The 19,983-nt window shown below is 33.0% G+C and overlaps 1 protein-coding gene across 3 annotated transcripts in view; it reads left to right on the top strand.

The window, feature by feature from the left end:
* The window catches only part of LOC6038993, a 140,688-nt gene extending 125,382 nt beyond the window's left edge, over positions 1-15,306 (top strand). For 2 of the 3 annotated variants that reach the window (XM_038262722.1, XM_038262721.1), the window contains exon 14: positions 1,841-4,013. In XM_038262722.1, the coding sequence (XP_038118650.1) occupies positions 1,841-3,750 (1,910 nt within the window). In that variant the 3' untranslated portion in view covers positions 3,751-4,013. Of the gene's footprint in view, positions 1-1,840; positions 4,014-14,040 lie in introns of those variants that run through there. The other variant, XM_038262723.1, reaches the window with a different exon arrangement.
* The last annotated feature ends 4,677 nt before the right edge of the window (positions 15,307-19,983 follow it).

Below are 19,983 nucleotides of genomic sequence, written 5' to 3'. Positions count from 1 at the left end.
TCCAAAAAATAAAAGGATGGATTTTTTTTGTTGTTTATGGATATGTAAAACATATGGTGAAACCATAAACCATTTATGTTCTAGCCATAAAAGAATCAGAACATTGACAAATAAAAAAATACATTGAAAATATTGAAATGAAAAATTGAAAAATAAAAAAAAGAAATTTAGGAATGAAAAACAGAAATTCAGAAACTTCAAAATTTAAGAGTTCCAATATGTGTAATTTGTCTTATCCGGAAAATTTCAAATAAAATAATTTACAAATTCTAAATTAAAAATATTATAAATTTCCAAATTTAAAATTCAAGAATTTTAAATACAGAATTTCAAGCATGCAAAAAAAAATATTTCAAAGTTTAAAATTGAAAGTAATAAGTCAAACATTCAATAACCTTAAAATTTTGAAATTCTGAAATTCAAAAATCTAGGGACCTGAAGAAATTATGTACTAAAAAATTTCGAACAATTAAGATTAAAAAAAAATATTATTCATAAAACTGAAAAAATACAAATTTTTATTTCAAGAATTTTAAATACATGATTTTAGGCATGCAAAAAAAATATTTTAAAGTTTAAAATTAAAAATAATAAGTCAAAAGTTCAATTCTTGAGTTCTTGTCTTTCATATGTTTATAGGACCTAATAAAAAAAAGTCTGGAATTACTTTAAAAATAAAAAAAATCTCGGAAATTCAACAATCTAGGGACCTGAAAAATTTAAGTAGTGTCCGTCCTCGATAATTCGAAGTCCGTTTCAAAATCATGACCCATTAATTTTTCTCAAAATTTGGATTTTTATAAGAAAATTTTACGTCAAAAATGCTTCATAGTTATTTTACTTTTTGTAAATTAAAAAGGCGTCAATTTAGAATTTAGGCAGTTAAGAATTTGTGAATGTTAGAGTTTTTGATTTTCGAATTTTCGAATTTGAGAGCTTTTTTATTTTTATTTTTTATTTTGCCTTTCTTAAATTTAGATTCATGAAATTTGTTGTTTTGTTTCGTCTATCTTTTTTAAAATTTTGGTTTTTAATTGTTTTATTTTGAATTTCTGTCTGTATATTTTTTTCTCAACAATAAACATAAGCGCACGCACCGCCACTTGATTTTTAGCCGAACTTTCTACATTTTTGCTGTGTTGTTTTTGATACATAAAATACCTCAAAAATAAAAAAAAAACTTAAATATTTTGTTTCTTATATTGTTGCAGCTTTGTTTAAATTTTAATGTATTTTTTTAATATATATTTTTCTAATTTCGATTTTGTTTTAATTTACAATTAAAAAAGGCTAATGCGTATTTTATTTGAAGAGGGCAAAACAATGATAAAAATTGAAGAAAAAAAAACATGTCCGATTTTGACAAAAGGACTTTTTTGAATGTTATTGGATTCCCTATTAATAAATAAAATTGTAAATTTCGGGCATAAATGGTATGGAATCAGCGCTCTTATACGCTACCATGCGTCGCCCTTATTTTTGCCACCCGCATAGATAAACATGGATGCGCATGGTTTCTTAACATTATTCCATAATATTTATAGCCAAAATTTTCATTTTTATTATTGACAGGGAATCCACTAAAATTCAATTCTGTTGAAAGCAACATGTTCAGGGATCCCAAATCTATAATTCCTTGACAAAACTGAAGCGTTTACTGACATCAATCACAAAAATGTAGAGTTGTGCTATTGGAGACTGAAACCATTGCCGTGTTGTTAAATTGATAACATATTGGTAGATTTTCATGAAGCGTTTCATTGGTTAGTTTTCACGAGGTGAAAAGTTTAAAAAAAAATCCATCAAAACGAATTCTAATGCTCACTTCCTTTCCCTACAGGCAACCTCTTCAACCCGGCCGCGCTGGCCTACCACGATCCGGCCATCTACCTGGATCCGCGCTTCCAGATGCTGCGGGCGGCGAATCACCACGCGGCCGCCCACCCGCTCTACTCGTCGCTTCCGTACCCGCCAAATCTGTACGCGGGGATGATTCCCGGCATGGGCATGCAGGCGCAGAGCATCCACGAGCACCTGAAGATGCAGGAGGAGGAACGGCGGGCCCGGATGCGGGAAGAGGAACGGGCCCGGGAGGCACGGGAAGCGATGGAACGGGAGAAGGAGATGCGGGAACAGAGGGAGAAGGAACAGCGGGAAAAGGAACAGCGCGAGAAGGAGCAGCGGGAGAAGGAACAGAGGGAAAAGGAGCAGCGGGAGAGGGAGATGCGAGAGAAGGAGGAACGGGAACGGAGGGAACGGGAGAGAGAGCAGAGGGAGCGAGAGAGGGAGAGGATGATGGCGGCGAGTGCTCAGCATATGATGCACCACTCACTTTCGAGGCCGTTCTTCCCGATGGGATTGGCGGCGGGTTTGCCGTCACCGTTGGGGCTTCAGATGCGTGCGCAAGGGCCGCTTGGAATGCAGGGTCTGCCGTCGCCCCACCACGGGTTGCATCCCTCGTTGAGTTTGGGAATGGGGTTAGGATTACCACAAGTGCCACAGCAGTCCCATGCGCCACCGCCGACGAGTCTTGGGGGTCATCCGGCGGGGATTCCAACGAGTTTGGCCGCGGCGTACAGCCACAGTCTGCCACCGTCCTCGTCGATGAGTTCGGGCTATCACATGAGCAGCTTGAACTTGTCTCACCCGCAGAACCTCAGCCTCGCTGGCCACATTCCGCCTCCGGCGCACGGTTCGCTGAATTTGTCCGCCGCGTCGACGGTCATTTCTTCGGCTTCCCAGCAGCAACAGCAGCAGCACCACAATTCGGCCCCGCTCTCCCTCTCGACCAAATCTCATCCGAGCGTGGTCAGCAGCGCAAGTTCCGGTCTTCCGCCGCACCACTCGCACTCCCATCCGTATTACTCGTCCTCGGGCGGCAGTCCGCTCTCGTTGAGCAGCAAGGTCGGCAGTCGGACCGCGACCCCGCCAATGACCGCACAATCACCGTCAGTTCCTCACCATCCGTCGGCAGCGGCCCCGGCCATCGGCGGATCACCACTGTCTGTAAATAGTACAAACATCGCTAGTATTAACCACCATCCGCACCACCACCGCCAGGGTTCGCCCCAAACGGCACCACCACCCGGCGCTGTGGTGGCCGCACCCAAACCCCGAACCGCTGCCGGTTCTCCACCGCAGCAGCAGCAGCAACCCACTCCGATCAACCCGCTAGATAGCAGCAAAACAACTCCGGTGGCACCGCCCGAGGCCAAACCGACCACGACGCCACCGACCGAGGACCGAACCACACCCAAACCAGCGGCCGATCTCCCCACGGAAAGCAACGGCGCACCACCGCAGCCCCCAACAGCGGAAGAACTCAAACGGGCAACGCCTTCGAACGGAACGGCAGCGGCCGCCACCGAAAACAACAAAGACGACAAACGAAACGATTCCGCGGCCAAGGAGCAAGAATCGTTGACGACGACACCGCCAACGGCGGCGACGTCCGACCTGGACAAAAAGTCGTCCCCACCACTCAACGGAGGAGGAGGCAGTCCGGTTCCGGCTGGAACGCCTCCGGCCGTTTCGCAGCCACCTTCTGCAGGTAATAATAACACAATCAGTACTAGTGCTAGCAACAAGACCGGCGGCGGCGCCGATGGTCAGAAGGAAGGGGGTGAGGAGAAGAGCAGTAACGGTAACGGTTCGAACGGAAGTACCGAACCGGACAGCGGGAACAAGTCGAAACAGAGTCCCGCTGCGACCACCGCCGGTAGCAACGGCATCGGCAAAGATGGTCGATGATGAAATTGAGTATTTATTTTCTCAAATTTTGAAAAAAAAAAAAGAACTTCCAAAGCGTTTTTGACAAGGCACACAATCGAGAGCTAATTTTTTGTGTTTTTTTTTTGTTCTTTGAAGAAAAAAAAGGTAGTTTTGTGGGCTACCTTAGTTAGAGAGTGACTGTATGATTGAGCGCGTGTGTACCATTCTTAATTATCGTGTAAAATGAACAGTGTAACAGTGAGCAAAATAAAATCTAGAAAAAAAAACACAGCAATCATTTACCCTCAATGTTTTCCGTTCCGAGCAATTCTCCCGAGAATGAGCAAGTTTTCTGTAATAAAATTTTTGAACATCCATTTGGCTAAAAAAAAAACTTTATTTTTCAGGCTTAGCAGCTGTCCAAGCAAAATGCTTTCAATATATTTTCAGTTGAAATCGGTGTTTTTAGAACGGATTTGATCTAATCGACTTGGTGTCTTCGGCATTTTTTTAAACGCTGAGAAAATTTCAAAAAAAAGGATGAGATACAAAATAATCAATACCAGTTAAGAATCATAAAATTATCAAAATTGTTTAAGCAATAAAAACAAAATCTTTAAATACTTAAAAATGCAAATGATATAAAAAATCTTAAAATCTCTTAGGAATAGTTTCCTTAAAAAAATGAAAATCTAATAAAAAAAAACAAAAGTTCTTTAAAAATAAAAATTATCAACTTTATAGGGATTTCTTCAAAAAAAATTAATTTTCGCATTATAAAATTCTACGAATTCAAATATATTTTTTTAAATTCTTAAATTGAAGTTATGCATTTTTTAACTCTTTAATTAAATTCATAAATGTTTAAAATTATTTAATTTATAAAATTATAAACAATCATCTTTTTTCTAGAACTTTCTGAAATTGTTTGATTTTTTGATAAATGCACAAAAAATGCCCTTTTAAAATTCTCTAGTTTTTTTAATAAAGGAATTCAAATTACCATTAAAAAAAAACATATTTTTTAATTCTTGATTTTTTTTTCTTGGAATCGTATTTTTTTAATCTTGCCAGTACGCTTAATAAAATTTTTAGTTTGTTTTTTTTTTATTTTTTTTTTATTTTGGGATTTCTTAATTTGCCAAAATTTATTATATCCTCTAAATATTGAAATGCTCAAAACATAAAAGAGTAAAAGCATCATTTCAAGAAAATCTCTTAATATAATTTAAATATTTCTTACAATTTAAAATTTCCTAAAATTCTTCATATATAAAATTTAATATAAAAAATTGTCAAAATACAAAAAATTATTAAATTGTAAAAAAAATCGTATTTTTTTAATCTAATCTAAACTAACCTAATCAAACCCTAAATTTCTTTTTTTTATTCCGAAAATTGTTTGTTAATTTTTTTTTAGTTTTTGAGATATTTTAAATTTGTTTTTTTATATGCGGAAATAAAGATTTTATTTAAATTTTATTTTTCAAAGTTCAGAAAACTATTTTTGTTCAATTCGGTGTTATATTTTTGAAAATACTTTTATTCGAATGATCAGAAAATTACATCAATATTTTTTTTATTCTATATGTCAGTTGAATTATTGTCAAGGTTTTTTAATTGTTGAATTTTGAAATGGTGTTTGAATCAATACTTAAAAAAAAATCCTCTATTAAATAAATAAAATACTTAAAATTCCCTTAATTTTAAATTTAAAAAAATGTATTTTTTTTATTCTTAGAATTCGCAATTTTTTTTATCATTTTAAAATTCTTAAAATTAATCAAAATAAATTCATTAATTGTTCTTGATATGTATTTTTTTTAATTTTAAGATTTTTAAAACTGCCTAAATTTATAAAAATCTTAATATTTCAAAATTATTAAATTTCTTAAAAACTAAAAAAAAAATCATAATTTGAAAAAATAAATCTTCTAATTGTAGAACTTCAATATTTCTTGCATTTTTTACTTTCTTCAGATTTTTTTTAGAAATATCTAAAATATAAAATACAAATTTACGAAATTCATAAATGATTCAATTGTTAAAAATAGTTAAATATTCTTTTATTTAATTCCGAAACATATACAATTTAAGTTTGTAAAATCAATATTATTTTCAAATGCCAAAATTCTTGAAAAAAATATAATTGCTTCTTTCTTAGGATTCGTAAATTTAATTATTTTATTTCTTTTTAAAATTTCTTAAAAAATCAATCAATTTTATTCTTGATCTCTTTTAAAAAATTGAAGATTTTTAAAATTGCCTGAATTGATAAAATCCTCAATTTTTTCAATTACTCAAAATTTTAAAGTTAAGCATAATTAAACAAAAATCTGTTAATTTCATAATATTAATATATTTAACATTTAAAAATTATTAAATCCTTTAAAATTCTTTTAAAGATTTCTGTTTTTAAATAAATTGGCGTCCATTTTTTTTTTTTTCATTTTTCCCATCAACATACAAATTTACCGAAGTCTCAAATTAAATCAGCTGAAACATTCTCAAAACGTCGATTTTGGCGTTATTAGTAACATTTTTGTATGGAAATGTAAAAAAATGCTCTTTTTGGGAGGGTTACTTGCTCATCTGTATATCGTGTTTACGTTCAACAATCATCTTACGGTTACTAGCCGCAGCAGCTTGGGTTAAGATTATCTAGTTTTATTAACCGCCTTTGAATTACGTTTATTATCGGTAGAGTACATTTTAATATCTTATCGTAACGTTTATGATTAATATTATTATTATGATTGCTTATAGTGTTATCGAGCAAAAAATCATTTACATTTATAAAGAGAAGAAAAAACGACAAAGAAAACAGACAAAAAATAAGTTTAAATGCTACCAATCAAAAGAAAAGTAAGTAAAAAAAGGAAACAAAAATCAACTGAACAATATGCTTAAACTTAGTAATACAAAGCTACTATAAAACAAATAAAAATAAATTAGCACGCAAGTTAGTGAATAAATGGCGCGATATAATTTATTGGAGAAGAAGAACAAAACAAAACAAAAAACACACACAACTAAAAATTTACCAGTTTTTGCCTGAATTGGCAAGAAGAAAGCAATCAATTCTCTTAAGACGTTTACGCTTCTTACCTTTTTCTTCTTCTTCTGTTTTTGTTCAAACGGTGGTGAATGAATGAGACTTTGATGCAAACAATATTGATAGTTTTTAGTCGCTAAGTGAGTTATCGTCTGCGCACAAACACACCTTTTTACTATCTGCTTAAAATCGTGAGAACCCTGGAATGTACTGTGAGATTGTGTCGAAATAAAGCTTATACATATAAAGTGCATCAGAGAAACTATTTGATAGTTGGTAGTATTTAGGATGTATGCAACAAAAAAACACACACACACAAGCAACATTATCTGGTAATTATTATTATTATTATTATTATTATCACTAGTTTTGGTAAATGTGACGACGAGTTATAAATATAGAGCGCAAGAACCTGTGTATAAAAAGGAAGAAAGAATGAAATGCACCTTTATATGAAAACGAGATCGGTTTTGTTGTTTTGTGTTTTTATTTGTTCCGTTTCACATTATCCCTTTTGAGTTGTCTTCCTTTGTCTTTATTGAGTTCGTTTCGTTGGTATTTTCATGTTCTCTCTCAAAAATCAGTTTTATGAACTGTAAGTCGAGCAAAAAATTGTAATAGGGCCGAAGCCGAAGTGTAAACAAAGAGTCTATCCTGCTCGTTCCTAATGTAAACGCCAACTGACGTGAGCAGGATAGAATCTTTGCTTACACTTCGGCTTCGGCCCTTTTACATTGTTTTGCTTGAAGTGCCTTAGTACAGAAAAATTAAAGTGTTACATACAAGTAAATTTGTTTTTCTTTTACTCATGAACCGGTGGCCTACGCATAATTGTTCAACCAATATTTATCTATTTTCAACATAAACTATTCTTACGAAGCAGTTAACAACTTTCCTAGTCTGATTTGTTACCATATGTTTTCGCTTTTTCAAAATTAAATTTGGACTAAGGTCATCAGCCATGCCAGATATACAGATAAATCTATATTTTACAGATTTTTCGACGCCAAAAATCACCAAAAAAATCTGTATATACAGATTTAAAAAAAAAAATGATTATATTTTTCAAAAATTAACAATTTAAGTATGCTTTAATATGATTAAAAAGTTGAAATCTGCTGTTTAAAATTTAAAATTCTTCTGCGGCTCCGAATTCGACATGATACAGATAAAGTACTGATTTATTTTTAGGAAAATACAGATCTGCTTCAAATTAATCTGTCATCGTTGAGGCCAATGCAACTTTTTAGAATAAATTGAGTAACGTTTATTTTTTCCATTTTTAATAAACTTAAAGCTTAAAAATCTTTTAACCATCTTTTTACAAATTGTAACCTCCTTCAAATTTCTATTTTTGGAACGGCAGATCGAAAAAAAACATGTTACCGTATAATTAAATGAAATTTGTGACTGTAGCAGAACTGTAACAATGTCTATTTTAGATCACGCCTAACTATTGAAATTATGATAGGGGATCTGTTAATATATCCCTGTCAACCCCTCAAAATAAAATGCTAGATAAACCTTGTGATAAAAAAAACATCAACAAAAGCAACATGAGCATTAGAGTCCTTATTTACTAATTTCATAAAAAGCCCTATGTCAATTTGTATGTACAACTGTAAAAAAAACACGATTAAAAACCATTTCTGATCACTGTTTTACATTTTAATGCAAAAATAAATAAAATGACAAGACAAAAATTTTTCTATGAATCATCTATGGTTCCGAGCTGTCAAGTAGAGGAGCGTTCTTTTAACGTTAAACATGGATTTTTGGACGTTCAACAAACAATTGTTTTTTTGGGAAAACATTTTACTCGTTTTTTTCACTTCGGTTTTTGCCTTCCTCACCTTACTGAGGAAAGGCTATAAAATCACTCGAAAAATGAACTTTTTAATTTGACCTCGTAGACCCACCTTCTCGTATACATATCGACTCAGAATCATGTTCTGAGCAAATGTCTGTGTGGATGTGTGTAGGTGGGTGGACAAAAAAATTGTCACTCGATTATCTCCGGACTGGATTAACGGATTTTGACCGTATTAGTCTCATTCGATCCGTCTTGGGGTCCCATAGGTCTCTATTTAAAATCAGCAAGTTTAGTTAAGCACTTCAAAAGTTATGCTAAAAAACGATTTTGACGTATGTCCGTAAGATTGTAAAAAGGGTGGTTTTTGCAAGAAACCCTATCATGTTATACATTTTCAAAAAGGTATTGAAAAGACCTTTCCAATGAGCCCAAAACATCGTGGATCTGACAACCCTATCAAAAGTTATTAGCACTTATGTGTTATTCATACACATTTTGGAGGCCGGATTTCAGATATTGTGATAGAAATATTGTCTGAATCTTCCATGCGAACTATCGTTGAATTTTTTTTGCGAACTATCGTTGAATAGTTTTTTTATCAGATTGCCGATGAGCCAGAAATATTGAAGGTCAGCGAACCCTATCAAAAGAAATGAGTAATAAAGTTGATTTGTTAAACATGTGAAGGGGGAATGTTGCTATTTTTACTGAATGAATTGACTTTATGAATGTGAGGAAGGCACCAACCACCTAAAGGTGGATTAAGTAACGTTTATGTTTTCAAGGTACTGCCATTTAATTTAACCTGATTTTGCCAGAAAATATCCAGTTTTTCGATTTTTTTATATAGTGATAGTGATTGTCCATTCCTGAACATATTTTAAATTTCCAATAAAATTGCCTAAGAAACATTGTAGATTGGACCTCTCTGGTTGCCGAAATACATCTTAACTTTTTCAGTACTGTACCGAAAAGTAAAACACGGACACAAAATTAAAGCGTATTTTTCATAATAGCAAAAAACATGTTTGCTACCCGGTGATAAACTTGATTTTTCAGCATTTATCCAACTCGGATTCTTTTTTTTGCCTCCTGATTTTTTTGGAAAAAATATTAGAATCCACGCCTTCCTATTTCGACGCTGTCGCTTTTTGACGTTTCGAGAAAAATGCGTTGTAGTGTTTAAATAAACCAAAACCGGAGCATGCAATGTAAGCAACAACAAACACATTTTGTTTTGTTGACCATTCTGTGCATTTTCCCGAAGTTTGGTTGAATTTGGTTGCCGAAGTCCCAAGTTATAATTACAAATGTTTACGGTAGTCGAGCTCGTAACCCGTTTGGCCAGTTTTCGCACTTACATGTGTCAAGTTAGCACGACAAGATTGAAGCTTCATTCATATGAAACGTGACAAAAAATTTCGGAGCTTTTTTGGTTTTTATTGAATATCTCAGGATTGAAATCGAATTTTGAGGAGCTTTGTGAGCTGCACAAAATGGCGTTCCTAATTCAATTTGACCCAAAATGCACGTACGTTAAGTTAGCACGACAGCAACGAATTGTTGATTATTGTCATGGAATGTTAGAATTGAGCTCATGAAGCCGTTTCAAAAGACAGAATTACATTTTCTTTTCCAGGAAAAAATAATAGCTTTAATTTCGCCTTTAAAATATATTGGATCATTCCAAGATGAGCAATTCTCTACGAAATCGGTCTTTTTTCTTCAATTTTAATTTTTGTATTTTTTAATCCGGCTGAAACTTTTTTGGTGCCTTCGGTATGCCCAAAGAAGCCATTTTGCATCATTAGTTTGTCCATATAATTTTCCATACAAATTTGGCAGCTGTCCATACAAAAATGATACACAAAAATAAAAAAATCTGTATCTTTTGAAGAAATTTTTTGATCGATTTGGTGTCTTCGGGAAAGTTGTACGTATGGATAAGGACTACACGGAAAAAAACGATAAACGGTAAAAAAAATTCGGTGATTTTTTATGTAATTTTTTTTCACTAAAACTTGACTTGCAAAAAAACACTATTTTTTTTTTTGTTTTAGAGGACATCGAATGCTAACTTTTCAAAAAATTTCAGAATGGGCAAAAAATCTTTGAGCGAGTTATGAATTTTTGAATCAATACTGCTTTTTTTCAAAAAATCGAAATATTGGTCGCAAAAATTTTTCAATTTAATTTTTCGATGTAAAATCGAATTTGCAATCAAAAAGTACTTTAGTGAAATTTTGATTAATTGCAACGTTTTCAAGTTATAACCATTTTCAGGTAACTTTTTTGAAAATAGTCGCAGTTTTTCATTTTTTTAAAATAGTGCCCATGTTTGCCCACCTTTGAAAAAAAAAATATATTTAAAATGCTGAGAAAATTTTCTATATTTTGCTTTTTTGAACTTTGTTGATACAACCCTTTGTTGCTGAGATATTGCAATGCAAAGGGTTAAAAACAGGAAAATTGATGTTTTCTAAGTCTCACCTAAAAAACCCACCATTTTTTAGTGTCGATATCTCAGCAACTAATGGTCCGCTTTTCAATGCTAAAATATGAAACATTCGTGAAATTTTCCGATCTTTTCGAAAAAAAATATTTTCAAACCAAGACTTACATTTTAGAAGGGCGTAATATTGAATGTTTGGCCCTTTTGAAATGTTAGTCTTGACTTGATTTTTTTAAATATTATTTTCGAAAAGATCGGACCTTTGCATGGCAATATCTCAGCAACAAAGGGTCGTATCAACAAAGTTCAAAAAAGCAAAATATAGAGAATTTTCTCAGCTTTTTTTAAAAATATTTTTTTCAAAAGTGGGCAAACTACCACTATTTTCAAAAAAAGTCACCTAAATATGAATTTAACTTGAAAACGGTGCACTTTATCAAAATTTCACTAAAGTAAATTTTTATTGCAAACTTAATTTTACATCGAAAAATGAAGTTGAAATTTTTTTGCTACCGATATTTCGATTTTTTGAAAAAATCAGTATTGATTCAAAAATTCATTTTTCGCTCAAAGATTTTTTGCACAACCTGGAAATTTCTGAAAAGTAGGGAGCGGCCGTGGCTGAATGGTTACGGTGTTCGCTTTGTAAGCGAATGGTTCTGAGTTCGATTCCCATCTGCTCCCATCGAGAAAGTTAAGGACATAGAAATACTTGAAATGCTGAATATGAACGAAAAATCAAAGTCGCTGAAGGCGGGGTTCGAACCTCCGTCTTGTGGAGTGGTAAGCAAAAATGCTAACCACTAGGCCATGGCGACTTGGTGAGCCTAGACTGGAATTAGGAATACTGTTATAACCACACAGAAAAAAATGATGGTAATATTCATCTGGAAATGGTGACAGATTTTGTGGCAAAATAAATGATAAATTTTACCTCAGAAAATGATGAATTTTCATCAGTTTTTGATGAATATTCATCAGGTTCACATTTTTACACATTTTTTATGTAATATTACTCAAAAAAGAGGTAATATTCAACCTACCAAATTTTCAACATTCCAAAATTCAACTTTTTTTTTCTGTGCAACCCGCAACGCCTTTCGAGGTGCATCCTAGGGTTCTACTTCTCCTACTAACATTGAGTCCAAAACCTCCCTGCAAACATCTATACCACTAAGGTGACGTGGGGGTCCTTGCGCACTTTAGATAGGTGTTTACTAACGATCCTTCCAGTCCTTGAGGATAGCTTGGACCCGGCCTGGACCCCCTTAAGCCCTGGGTTGTATTACACACTCATCAAAAGATGAAGACATGGTATCTCCCGTGTTGGATTATTGTTCCGGATGAGGGTCTAATACAGCCATACCAAACAGTGGGATAAGCGTTGTGGAGCCTTCCGGTGGTGGGGCGTCCTCCAAATGCTAATGCTAATGCTAATGCTAACCTGGAAATTTCTGAAAAGTTGGCATTTGATGTCCTCTAAAACTTATCAAAAAATTAAAAAGAGTGTTTTTTTTTTTTGCAAATCAGGGTTTAGTGTCAAAAAGTTAACTAAAAAATCACCAATTTTTTTACCGTGTCTCATTTTTTTCCAGTGTAGTCCATATCCATACCTACAACATTGCCCAAGACACCAAATCGATGAAAAAATTCCTTCTAAAGATAGAGATTTTTGAATTTGCATACATCATTTTTGTATGGCCAGCTGCAAAATTTGTATGGAAAATTATATGGACAAACTAATGATGCAAAATGGCTTCTTTAGGAATACCAAAGGCACCAAAAAAGTTTCAGTCGGATTAAAAAATACAAAAAAATAGAATGACTGTGATATTTATTCAAATAAATCTTATGAGTTAATTTCAAACATCACGAAAACTGTAGGGTAGGGTAGTCATCAATGAGACACTTTTGGTTTTCAACTTTCAACGATTTTTCTAATTTTTTCATCAGCATGTTTTAATGAGCTTTTAGTTGCATTATCATTCTTTTAATGTGTTCTAACATTGACAAAAATATGAGAACGATCCGACTTCTACAGCCAGAGTTATTCATCTGTCTCATTGTAGACGCACTTGGTAGGAACAATGAGACAGGTGGGGAACAATGAGACACTCTACGAAAATCAACATTTTTCTAGCAAAACATCATGTTTTTGTATTGTTCCATTGCAGGTGACTTGCCTTGAACATTTTAGAGCAATTTTGCCAACATGAAACTTTTAATAACAAAAGTTACACTAAAAAGTATTTCAATTTTGTAAAATCCATATATTAATACCAAATAACTTTGTATTTTTGGTTTAATGAAGTTTAAACTCTATAAATATGCCAAAAATCACTTTTAATTCATGTTTTGAAAGATTTCCATCGATTTTGAAAAGTTTTTTGAAGAAAAATCAAAGTGTCTCATTGTTACCCATGGGCTGAAATGAGTGGGGAACAATGAGACAGCCCTGGATTCTGAGTTTATTCTAAATTTTGGCCAAATCTAATGAAAGGACATTGTAGCCCAACTTAATCCCTATGGAACGTCGAAAGAAATTTGAAGAAATAATAGTTTTGGTGTAAATGGCAGCCTACGAGAGAAAAAGTAATTTTTGTCCATAATTTACTTTTACACCCCAGAATCAAACATTTATGAATAACTTTTCAAGGGAGCGTCCATAACCAAAGCCCTAATATGGCAGACGTGTATCCAGTAGACACACCTTTCCCCCAAATATGAGCCTGATTGGTTGAAACTTCGACTTGTGAGAGCCATTTTATCATTGTTCCCCGTGTCTCATTGATGACTACTCTACCCTAACTACTTTAATAGCCATGAAGTTCTTTCTGGATTTTTTAAAATTGCGATCGATCAACAAAACTGTAAAGCCGTAATTGTGCAACCAGCCGCACTGCGCCAGCCGAACCAGTGCAAAACACCATCAATCAGCAGGAAATAAAACAAAAACGCTCTCAAAACCAATTGCCAAAAAACTTTTTTTTTATTCTCCTCTCATTTCAGACAACAACCCATCGCCCATCAGCGCCACCGACCAGAACGGGCTTAATGGCGGCGGCGGGGGTGGTGCCAGCAGCAGAGACGGCACCGGTTCCAACTATTCCAACTAAAACGCGTGCTCGTTAAACACACAAACACTCAACTCTCAAGAATTTATCAAATATAGTAATTACCTACACGCCACATTTGGACATTACTGTATAAACCGCAAATCGTGTGTTTGTATATTGAAAACTAGTTAAACTAATAATGGCAGCGCCCACACGGTAAGAATAACTAAGTGTTGAATCTTTTTTACTAGAACAAGGTCAAATCAAAGGGGGAAAAAGTTACAGAAAAAAATGGAAAAACAAATTGTGATAAATAAATTTATTCGATAGTATTTGGGAGGCGAAAGGGGGCGAAAAATAGCATAAAACAATTCCGGACTCTTATTTTGCGGGAAATTGCGCGGAACAAGCAGATTAATTATACAAAACAGACAAAAAGAAAACTTTTGGCCATTATTTCGACACTGTTGGAAGAAGCTATAGATAAGAATTAAAACAAATAAAGCTAAATAACTAAACAAGTGAGCACACACCTATCTAAAGATACACGGTTAAGCTCCCCTCTCAATCTTTAGCAAGTCAGTCAATCAAATACACACACACTCAAACATAAACACACAGAAAAAGGATAATCGCAATCTACGGCATCAATTGAAACAAACCAATGTTAATCAGACTTTTTACTTTCATCTCAACGACGCAAAACGCAAAAGTGCAGAGTTGTTCAGAGTGTGTGAACAACGCAAAAGCTACACACAATCTCTTCTTCTTTAAATTAGATAACAAAAAAAAAGTCACGCAAAATGCACACCTACGGATATGGAGATGGAGCAAGTGAGGGTGACTTGGTCGCAGCTGTAAATATCAACATAGAATTAAACCAAAAAAAAAAACTGCAAACTAATCGTTACAGGCATCAACCCAGTGTGTTTAATTAATAAAGTAATTAATTAAAGCAACTTCAAAGGGGGCAAACAGTGGCGGAGACAAGAGTGATTCCGCATTGTCATTTGTGCCCGTTCGTGCTCATATTTGAGACTTTTATGGGTATTTTTTGGATAGGTTAAACTAAACAGAAGAAAAAAACATAAGAGCAAGTCAATGCGATTCGCGTGGGGGGAGTGAAAGGGAGAAAAAAATGAAGAGAAACTCGATTATTTGACGTTTTTGTTCGGTTTTTTGGGCGAAATTTAAATAAAGATATGAACTTCAATGTAAAGAGCGCGCGTGCCGGGAGCACGCTGGGTTTTTATTTAAAGTCGCAAAATGTATCCGAAAGCCGTTGTGGTATCATGTCGGTCCTCATCCTTATCATGCAAACATACATGATTTTTTGTATGTTTTTGAAGCCGTAAACCATTTTGTGGGGGCCTTCCCTATGACCAAATAAACTATTTTGTGTGATTGGTTCACCCATACAAGTTTCCATACAATTTTGGCTGCTGTCCATACAAAAATGGTATGTAAATATTCAAACAGCTGTAACTTTTGAGTGAATTTTCTGATCAATTTGGTGTCTTCGGCAAAGTTGTAGGTATTGTTGAGGACTTTTGAGAAAAAAATAGGTACACGGGGGAAAAAAATGCCGATTTTTTAATCTACTTTTTTTTCACTAAAACTCAATTTCCCAAAATACGTTTTGATTTTCAAGATTTTTTGATATGTTTTAGGGGACAAAAATCCGCAACTTTTGAGCCATAGAGAAACATGGACAAAAAATCTGCCGCCGAGTTATGAATTTTTGAAAAAATAGTGATTTTTGGAAAAAATCAAAGTTTCATGCAAAATCAAGTTTGACATTATTTTTTAATGAAAAATTGAATTTGCAATCGAAAAGTACTTAACAGATTTTTTTATAAAGGGCTCCGTTTTCAAGATAAAGCCACGAAAAGTTTGATTTTAGCGAAATATTTGCAGTTTTACAATTTTTAAAAATGAGTAATTAGTGACCATTTCTAAAAATATATTTTTTTAAGGTTCAGAAAATTTGCTATAAAATTGTCTAAGAGACATTAAAGATTGGACCTCGGGTTGCTGCGATAGAGCCGCTTTAAGAAAAAGAAACGCGAAAATTGAAGTTTTCTTAATCTCACCAAAACAACCCACCATTTTCTAATGACCATATCTCAGCAAATAATGGTCCGATTTTCAATGTTAATACTTGAAAAATTCGTGAAATTAAACTTTGTGGGGGCAAAGAGTATTGAAAAAAAACATGAAACATTCGTGAAATTTTCCGATCTTTTCGAAAAAAATATTTTGAATTTTTTTTAAATCAAGACTAGCATTTTAAATCGGCGTAATATTCAATGTTTGGCCCTTTTAAAATGTTAGTCTTGATTTAAAAATTTTCAAAATGTTTTTTTCGAAAAGATCGGAAAATTTCACGAATGTTTCATGTTTTTTTTTTTTTTTTTCAATACTCTTTGCCCCCACAAAGTTTAAGACAAATCAAAAATACAAAAATATAAATGGTCGAAATCGGCCGATTTCGTAGAGAGTTGCTCGTATTCGTTTTTTTTATATGTTTCAGGGGACATCGAATGCCAACTTTTCAGAAATTTCCAGGTTCTTCAAACAATCTTTGACGAGTTATACATTTTTGAATCAATGCTGATTTTTTTTTCAAAAAATCGAAATATTGATCGCAAACTTCAGCTTAATTTTTCGATGTAAAATCGAATTTGCAATCAAAAAGTACTTCAGTAAAATTTTCATAAAGTGTACCGTTTGGAAGTAATAGCCATTTTTGCGTTTTTTTTTTATGAAAATTGCCACAGTTATTTTTTTTTAAATTAGTGCCCATGTTTGCCATCTTTTGAAAAATATATTTTTGAAACATTCATTCAACGCCCTTTTGAAATATTTGTCTTGATCTAAAAAAAATTTAAAATATTGTTTTCGAAAAGATCGGAGAATTTCACGGATGTTTCTTATTTTAACATTGAAAATCGGACCATTGTTTGCTGAGATATCGACATTAGAAGAGGGTGAGACTTAGAAAACATCAATAATCTGTTTTCAAATCTTTGCATGGCGATATTTCAGCAACTCAAGGTCGTATAAAAAAATTCAAAGCAGCAAAATATAGAGACTTTTCTCAGCTTTTCAAAAATATTTTTTTCAAAAGTAGGCGAATATGGGCATTAATTTAAAAAAAAAATGAATAACTGCGACTATTTTCAAAAAAGGTACCTAAAACTTGATATAACTTGAAAACGGTACTTTTTGATTGCAAATTCAATTTTACATCGAAAAGTAAAGTTGAAATTTTTTTGCGACCAAATTTTCGATTTCTTGAAAAAAAATCACCATGGATTCAAAAATTCATAACTCGTTCAAAGTTTTTTTTGCATATTCCTTAAATTTCTGATAAGTTTTATGCCAACTTTTTTTGTAAACATCAAAAAATAAAAATAGTGTTTTTTGCAAATCAAGTTAAAAAATTTCACCTTGTTTATTTTTTTCAGGCTAGTCCATACCTACAACTTTGCGGAAGACAAAAAATCGATCAAAAAATTCTTCAAAAGATATAGATTTTTGAATTTTCATACATCATTTTTGTATGGACAGCTGCCAAATTTGTATGGAAAATTATATGGACAAACTAATGATGCAAAATGGCTTCTTTGGGCATACCGAAGGCACCAAAAAAAATTCAGCCGGATTAAAAAATACAAAAATTTAAATTAAAAAAATATATTTAATGTGACTGTAAATGAAAAACGTTTAAATTTTTTTTTCGGCATTTGTAATATTAATTAAAATCAAAAGTCCCAAGACTGGACCTCAAAAAGCAGAATCTTGAATTACCTAAAATTAAAAGTACGTTTTTTGTTGAAGTAAACCATAAGGAAAAGTCATACAAATAATCATTTTAAAATTTTGTTTTATGTTTTTAAAATTTTTGTTTTTAAACATATTTTTCATGTTGAGATTTAGATTTATTTAATCTTTTCTTTTTGAATTTTGGAAATTTTTTATCTATGATTTTTAAAATTTATTGATTATTTTTATTAGTTTTGGATTTTTCTTTTTTATTTATTTAAGAAATTTGGAATTTAGGAATTGTATTTTTGTTATTTTGCATTTTGCGGAAAAAATTACATTTTAATTTTTATAAATTCCTGAAAAAAAAATATAATTTTGAAATTTGCAAATTTTGAGTTTTTGTTTTTATTTGAGTTTTATTATTTTTATTATAAAATCTTACAAGTGACTTTTGAATGTCTGACTTTTTAACGATTTAGTTTTAAAATTAATTCTGAACCTTATTTTTGTAGCTTAGTTTTTTTAAAATTCTACATATAAATAAATATTAATAAAATCAAAAAATCAAACCATCCACATTAACGACCCCCGGGTCTTTTGTGGTCTCTATTGCAAGTTTCTGCTCGAACCTAGGAGTCCGAAGGCTTGAATGGGGAGAGCACCCAAACCTCTTTCTACTCCAAGGAACCTTCCACCCCAGTGTTTGAACTGACGCCGTTTGGATTGCGAGTCCAACCGCCACCAGCGATTCCACCGGAGTAGGCTTGGTTTGGTGTGTTGTTTGTACTTATGGCATGGAGACGACTCCTACACCTGGAATGACTTAACGGCCTAACAACAACCAAGGCCGGGACCGACATTTAACTTCCTCATCCGATGGAAGGTTGCAGCAGATGGGAATCGAACTCAGAATCATCCGCTTACAAAGCGGACAGCGTAACCATTCGGCCACGCACTGCTGATATTAATAAAAATAAATTTTAGAACTTAGATATTAATATTTTTTGATTTTAAAATTTTCGAATTTCAGAAAAAAAAAATTTCTAAGTATGCAGCTTAGGGAAACTGTACCCTTTCTCAGCCTATTTATATTATCGGCCTATCAGTACTTTGATCGTGACTTACAGCTTTCATAAAGTGTTTTTGACTGTTCCAAAGTAGTAAAATTTATTTAATAGCTCAAATAAGAAAAGCGCAAAAGTGATGAGAATTGGTCGAACGGCTTAGAGTGATTAAAATGGGTGTATTTCTCCTTTGCAACTGTCACAATTTGTATGCAAAATATCATGAATTTATTAACCTATTAATTTACTAAGATCATGAAAATTTTCTCGATCTGTGGTCCCAAAATTAAAAAAAAAAACTGTACAATGATTCTTCTTCATAGGAAACCCATGAGTCTTAGGTTGTTTTGGAAATTTACTCTTGATTTAAGTTTATATGATTTTTTTGTTTTAATATAAAAAGGCAATTGCAAAAAAAAATTCAGAGTTTTTGTCACTTCTTTTTCAAAATTGGATCGAAACATCAGGGGGCCAAAAAATTGTTTAAAAAATCTTAGTTTGGAATCATTTTTAGCATGATCGGGTTTATCCAAAAATCATTTGAATTTATGTGAATTTTCGCAAAAAGTTTTATTTAACCCTCTACTGCCCAAATTTTTTTTTCGAAAATATTTATTTTTCCTTTCAGGAGGTCAGGAGGTCATTTTGAGCAACTTTTGTTCTACGAAAAACTTTACTTCTCTTGTTTTATGTTTTTCTTGTTTTATTTTTAGTATTTTAATTTGCATTTATTTTGTTTAGTTTATGTTTGTTTTTGGTAGTATTTGGCCTATTCTACCACCTTATATAATTACATTTTTGCCTATCTAATTTTTTCACGTTTTTACAGTTACTTTTTAAATTTTTGACACATTTTTCACATTTTCTGCTATAGAATGGCACCATAATTATTTAAATTGCAAAAAAGTGCGTAGAGGCATAGTCTGGGACACTACAAAAATTACTGCATACTTCTTTTTACTGAAAAAATAGAAAATGTTAGTAAAAAACACAGCCAAAGTTGACCCCTAAAAAAATAACATTTTTATAAACATTGGCAAAGTCACATAAAACAAGTTAAA

This window comes from Culex quinquefasciatus, chromosome 3 (assembly GCF_015732765.1).
Source record: "Culex quinquefasciatus strain JHB chromosome 3, VPISU_Cqui_1.0_pri_paternal, whole genome shotgun sequence".
Classification (NCBI taxonomy): domain Eukaryota; kingdom Metazoa; phylum Arthropoda; class Insecta; order Diptera; family Culicidae; genus Culex; species Culex quinquefasciatus.
This window is presented reverse-complemented; position numbering and strand designations above follow the sequence as displayed.